This window comes from Thunnus albacares, chromosome 16 (assembly GCF_914725855.1).
Source record: "Thunnus albacares chromosome 16, fThuAlb1.1, whole genome shotgun sequence".
Classification (NCBI taxonomy): Eukaryota; Metazoa; Chordata; class Actinopteri; order Scombriformes; family Scombridae; genus Thunnus; species Thunnus albacares.
Window position 1 is genome coordinate 6,086,673 of NC_058121.1, and position 7,138 is coordinate 6,093,810.

Sequence of the window (7,138 nt, forward strand, 5' to 3'; positions counted from 1 at the left end):
GTTCAGTTTGTCCGTCTGATGTTCCGTACAGCCTGCTCCACATGACCACAATAGTTTGAATATTTGGCGGTTTAACCATTTTGTTGTGACGGTGAAAGAAAACTCAGGTAACGTTGCATTTATCTGCTAAATAATTTAGTTATCTGTCTCAAAACACGTTAAACACAACTTTAAGATGTCTGTCGCCTTTTGTAGGCGAGTGTTGCTCCTTTTTTAAATAATTTAACGGCTAAACGCCAACTTAACGTTAACGGTTGACATTAATTTTAATTGTTATGACGTTAAGTTTGGTTGCTACTGTGTCTCCGCTACTTAGCCAATAAAAGTTTGATAAATTATGTTCTACTCGTTAAGTTAACTAACGTATTAGATAAATATTAAGTTATCTAATACTTACTGTCGTTTTGAATTGTGCTACTAATTGCAACTAATAAATACTAACCAAAACAAATAATCTATTTTGAGGCATATTACGTTTCTTTACGTTCATTAGCGTTACGTAAGGGCCTTATACCAGCCTCCATTCAAAATTTGACATTTTAATGTCGTTTTACTTAGTCACAGATAAAGGTAACTTTTTACATACTAAGTCTAACATTAGTTACTTCAGCGTTTAATTCGGCTAATACCACATGTATCAGAAAACGTTTGTTTTTATGAAAATTTTAAGAAACTTGAAGAAATTGAGTTATAGTGCAAGTCTGACAGTCAAGGTTAGTTTGGTAGTTAAGCTGGTAGTGTTGCCCAGTAATTAAGTGACTTTTTAAAAATTCATTGTAAAATTGTTTATTTTTTTTAACCTAACTGAGTGAACTGCACAAGACATTCCAACATGCATGTACCCTGTGCCTGTGTGAATGGCAATAAAGCCTCTTGAATCTTGAACTGTTATGTTTTACTCTGACAGAATGGAAGCTCCTACCACATGTAGCAATGAGGGCGCATTCAAGACCCCTAAAACTGTCCGAGTGAGGAGCTTCGGGGGCAGTGGAGGCACTCCGATCACCATCCCAGCTTCACCCTTCATGAAGAAGTTGGGCTGTGGGACTGGAGTGAATGTTTACCTTATGAACAGGTTGGTATTATTGGCTAATATTCTGATTTAAAAATAAATAAATCAAATTTATTTATACTTCATCTGGCATCTATCTCCCATTTTTCTTCCATTTTAATGTGACAAGTTTGTTCATAGGTATGTGAGCATACCAGGCAGAATGTAACTTCAAGTATCTAACAGGATCTAATTAAATTTTATCACACACACACACACACACACACACACACACACACACACACACACACACACACATATATATATATATATATATATATATATATATATATATATATATATATATATACACACACATATTTACAATGAACCATTTGGTCAACATCCTGGAGTCCAAGATGATGTCCTCAAGTGTCTTATTTGGTCTCACCAGCAGTCCAAAACCCTAAAATATTACATTTGCAGCAATGAAAGACTAAGAAAAGCAACTAATTCTGGAACCAGCAAATGTTTTGCATTTCTACTGGAAAAATTACTTAAAAGATTATTCGATTATCAAAATAGTTACCAATTAATTTTCTGTTGATCGACTAATCTTTGCTGCTCTAAATTCACCAAAAAGCCCTTTATTTAACAGAAGTCTTGGCTTTTAGAAGCAAGTCACAATGGTCCTTCTTGCCTTGAAATTTGTACTTCATTGAAATAATATTGTGGAAATAAGACATTTTATTGGAAAAAAGTTGCGTATTTGCACTGTGAATGCAAACTAAACATTTGTTTAAGATCATTAGGTCATGATGAATGAGATACTTTTAATTGGCAAGGTCATATTAAGTTGCCAGATGTGGTCGTGAAGTTTCAAGCATAAAAATAATGCACGTCATGTGTAGTTTTGAGTTTTTCCCATAACCCTGAAATCCATCTGCTTATGGAGTTTTTCATGAATAACGTAACAAAGTGTTACTGATCAATTTAATCCTAGAACAGGAAAGCTGAATGCGTCACCCTGGGCTGTCAAGAAGATCAACAGTAAATGTGCAACCAAGCAGATGGCGGTTTACCAGCAGCGGCTCAATGAGGAGGCGAAGGTCCTGAAGGAAATCAATCATCCAAACATTGTTGGTAAGAGATGACAAAGTAAATTCACTGTGATGCAGCATGTTACATTAGACCAGTGCAGCAGATACAGAGTCATACCAAAAATCTCTATTGTGGCTCAATCAAAGCTTTGATTTTAATCTCCAGTAGGTTGGGGTGGTGTGGTGTTTGTTGCTGTTCATATGACAGTGAACAACACACCTAATTCGTTAAAGACGTGCATGTACATTTATGTTTTTAAAAGGGGGTTACTATGTACTATGTACCAACAAATTCTGAAACTGAGTACGCTTTTCAATGAGTGTTTAGTTTGCTTGTTTTTATTTCCCACCAAGCACACCAGTCAATAACTGGTGTTACAAGTCTGAAAGTGACAGCTGATTTCACATTGTTTTTATTTTGTTCTATTAAGATATATCTACTTTTAAATCAGCATCATACTCCTGTTGTTAATCCCGTGTGTCCTTGTCCTAACATCAAGGGTTCCGTGCCTTCACCACTGCCAAAGATGGCTCCAAGTGTCTGGCCATGGAGTACGGAGGAGAGCAGTCCCTCAACGACCTGATTGAGAAGAGGGCAGAGGGCGGCCTGGGAGCTTTTCCTGCCGCCAACATTGAAAAAGTGGCGCTGCACGTAGCTCGTGGCCTGCAGGTAAATCATCCAAACAATAGACCCTCCTTCAACCCGGGCTAAACATGTGAGTCATATCTGGTCCACTTATAACTACAAGTGGATTACACTCGCAGCTGTGAACATGTGTAAACACTGAAATTTGATTACTCAACATAGATTACTGTGGACTACAGCTGGAGTGATTTGTTGATCAACAGAAAATATATCTGTTTTGATAATTGATTAATTATCTATGGTATTTTTCAAGCAAAAATCCTAAAACCTAAAATCCAGCTTCTTGCTTTTCTTTGTCTGATGTGAGAGTTAATTGATCATTCTTGAATTTTGGACTTCTTTCCGAAAAAACAAGCTTCTTGAGGGACACCCCATTTGACTTTAGGAGATTGTAACATGCATTTTTCTCAAGTTTCTGACATTTTATAGATTAAACAACTGATAAATCAAGAAAATAATCAGTTTTTGTCTTAATATTACAATTAATCATCTTCTAGTATCCTGAAACCCATTTTTGACAGATATGTTACTGTTTAAACTGCCTGCCGCCTGTTTCACGTGCATCAGTTTATAGGTTTCATACATTTATTTGTGCATCGTTAGAAGTTAACTTACCAAAAAAAACCTGAAGGCGAGTTTCTGGCACTATCTATTTATATGTAAATATTCATGAAACCAAACCTACAAGTTGATTTACTGTTGATTTCCTCAGTTCAGCACAGGAAGAAAGAGTGAGTTGGTTCATGTTCATAATATGATTTTAATAAAATATCCCTGGGAAACCAGTGACAAACCCATTCAGAACATCAGTGGTTTTCTTTTTCCTAAATCACATTTGTCTCCTCTCAACATCAGCCATGTTTTTAAAATTCATTTTAGAAATGAGGATTGTTTGACAAAACAAAATAAACACAGAAGAATGTTATTAAGCCATGATCAATAGGAATACTTTGTTTGTTTCTCTCTGCAGTATCTTCACAATGAGAAGAAGCTGCTGCACGGTGACATGAAGTCATGTAACGTGGTGATTAAAGGCAACTTTGAGGCGGTCAAGATCTGTGATGTGGGTGTGTCTCTGCAGCTGGATGAGAACATGAGAGGTAGAGATCACTGTCAATCGTGGCATGCATGATAAAATCAACCAAGTCATCAACCAATACATAAAAGCCTCCCACATTGCTCACTGTTGGTACTTGTGTCCAGAAACATCTCAAAAACAAACTGCAATTTCCATCTTCTTGGAAGAATTTGAGAACAAGTCTGAAAATAGTTCAGTTCCTGAAACTTGACTGCTGTAGACAAACATGAAAGAGGAAAAAGCAACAAACAACAAAAAAAAGCCCTAAAAGCATTTAATTCAGTTCAGAATAAGGCTTTTATTATTTACAAAAGTCTTGAATATTTTTTCTTCCCTGCTGAAGAAATTAGTTATATTTTTGTCACTGCTGCTAGCTACACTAGCTCATCCACTCATAATGGACTAGTGTCAATCTTAGCAAAAACTTAACATTAATTAATGGTTTTGTAATTGTTAATCTATCCATCAATTTTGGTCACTTTTCTGGGTCCAGGTCATGTTATTTGATTAGTTATATTACTGGGAATTATTGATATATAAAGTTGGGAACTACTGACAAAAATGTCAATAAATTCATGCACTTAGTAAACATTTATAGGCCTTATTGTCCCAACTGCCTTCCCATCATTTTTTGACCAGTATGACCATGAAAAACATAATAGATTGCATCCACTTTAGTCTTTAAAAAGTCTTTGATTTAATTTGTGGAACACTGCAGAAACACTGAAAAGTCTGGTACTTAGTCCTGCATTTCCAGAGTTTTTGGAGTGGATTTTATGCCTATGACTATATGCTTATGTACAATAGGCATGTACTGTTGTGTACTGTGTACTGCCAAAACACCAGCATCAGTTGACAATTTCACATTATTTTTCAGTTTCCCAAAACCGGCCATTGTGGTATTTATCAAAAAAGTCATATCCATCTTATCACAGTTATGTCCCTTATTTAAAACATTTCATACAGCAGACAGCAGACAGCACGTACAGCGTGTGTGTACAAGTGGGATTAATCAGGGATGAAAACACACAGACTGGCAGGAACATTCAGGCAGAAAGGATTGTTTACAACAGTTGATTTACTTTGTTTCTCTGTCCAGGCAGGAACGTAGAGTCTTCAGTCTCTCTTGCTCCGACTACAGTTGGACATAAATGCTGTCAGCTAGTAGGGAAATCTCCTATTTTGGGTTTAATCTAAACTAATTTTAAACATAGTATCTTATCATGTATCTTAGTTTGTTGCTGTTGCTTTTTAAAATACAGACAAATTGAATGTTTGTTTTGTAATAAAACTTTTCTCTCAGTGTCAGACCCTGAGGCAGAGTACATCGGCACTGAGCCGTGGAAGCCGAAGGAGGCTCTGGAGGAGGAAGGAGAGATCACTGACAAGGCTGACATCTTTGCCTTCGGCCTGACTCTGTGGGAGATGATGACTCTGGCCATGCCTCATCTGGAGATGCTGGACAACGATGAGGAGGATGAAGGTGAGATGCTATGTGGCCACAGACAGTCCTGAACTACATGCCTGAGATGTAAAAAACTCCAACATGTGAGTGTGAAAGGTGAACATACGGAGAAATGTTCAAAACAAATATTTTCCAAAAGTCAACCATCTTCTGACGCCACAAGAAACATAAATTCTGTCACTGCTTCACTGTTGTTGTTTTTTAATATTGTCACTGGGGGCACCAAAGTCAGGATATTCTCAAATTTTTACAAATAATGGATTTGAATAGGAATATCCATTTTACCTTTTTTATAAAGCAACTCTTTATCTTCATGCAAATGTAGAGATGCAAATTCTGTTCCCAGACAGTTATTTGGTTCATGTGATCTTCAGTGAACTTCTTTCCACCATCCTCCAGATAATAACCATGGGAGTAAAAGACTGTTGTAACTCAAACCTGTTGTTTTACTAACCGCATGTGATATTTCAATGTTGTAATTTCCCAAAAAGCAGACCAGACGGTTTTAGTGACGGATGTGCATGATCAAAAACTCTTAACTTGAAACAACTGTAAGAGCTCAGTATCCCGTTTTCTGAACTTGTTGACCTTAATTGATATGCATAACGGGAGGGGTTGTTGGCGCCCTCTGATTGGCAAGATTTTTTTCCAGAATGAAAGCCAGTAGCCTTTTTATGTATGCTGCTGTTCTTCAGATATTATTGTGTATTTTTTAAAGCTCTCCAGATTCTGCAGGATAACTTTGCCAGAAATGCAGTCTCACACTGAAAACCATCTGTCAAATCTCCCAAATTTGAGCTTTTCATGAGCCAAGCCAATCCAATACATTTTTAATTTACTGTATTTAGCTGCAGAAGTCAGGTAATTAAATAGAATAATCTTAACCTCCTACTGTAGATTTTCTGAAATGTGTCTATTAAGACCAGTTTTACTTAAGTTTACTAAGGTTCTGTTTTGGTGTTTCAGAGGACTCGATGGAGGAGAGCTTTGATGAGGACGCCTACTACGAGAGGCTGGGCACGAGGCCGGCGCTGGACGCTGAGGCTCTGGGCAGCTCCTACCAGAGGATGGTGGAGCTCTTCTATCTCTGCACAGAGGAAGACCCCAAGAAGAGACCCTCAGCCGCCCACATCATCCAGGCTTTAGAGAGCAACACCCTGCTGGAAAAAAAGCGTAGTGAGCCTGGTGAGGTGATTGTTATCGACTGATTTACACAACATCGGCACAACATTAGCATTTTGATGTCAGATCCGTGAAACAAAGTGTGCGGGATGTTGTGTGTCCTGTCTGTCAAGACTTTGGGTAAATAATGTTTTAAAGCATTTCAGATTATATGGCCACAACCTGCATCCCGACAGTTTGTTTGTACTAATTTTAAAGCAGAAAAGTTTGAATGTTGTGAGGAATCAGTCTAGATGTAGAAACACATCAGTCACTTGTGAAATTTCACTTTCAGGTGTTTGAGCTACAGAAGCTCACTATAATCTGTACTGTACATCTTTATCTGTTTACACTCAGCACATCACTCTGCCATTTCTTTGTATGTAGTCTTGTGTTCTTTTCTCTCATGTAATGTTTTTACTGTCCTTACTGTTTTTTTCTGTATGTGTGTCTGTATTTCTGCACCTTTAAACTTTGATACTTCATCAAACTCTTGAGTGTCTCTTCATTAGACTAAAACCACAGGTCACTTCTGTGTTTTTAAACCTTTTTAAAGGTTCTGCATATTTTTTTCTACTGATTTATCAGTGGCTGTAGTATAATTGTAAGTTTAGTAGTAGATTGTAATGCTGCTCTGGACTTCAATACTTTGTTTTTATCAAAATCTATTTGCCGGTTGATTTAAGGTTTGAAATTG

At 37.1% G+C, this 7,138-nt stretch overlaps 1 protein-coding gene across 1 annotated transcript; it reads left to right on the forward strand.

Annotated features, from left to right (window-relative positions):
- Nucleotides 1-2: 2 nt before the first annotated feature.
- Nucleotides 3-6,931, forward strand: pbk (PDZ binding kinase). Its single transcript, XM_044376777.1, has 7 exons — nucleotides 3-107; nucleotides 908-1,075; nucleotides 1,995-2,134; nucleotides 2,592-2,761; nucleotides 3,708-3,837; nucleotides 5,119-5,298; nucleotides 6,247-6,931. The coding sequence occupies exons 2-7, from the start codon at nucleotides 909-911 to the stop codon at nucleotides 6,486-6,488; spliced, it is 1,029 nt and encodes a 342-aa protein (XP_044232712.1). The 5' UTR covers nucleotides 3-107; nucleotide 908; the 3' UTR covers nucleotides 6,489-6,931.
- Nucleotides 6,932-7,138: the final 207 nt, after the last annotated feature.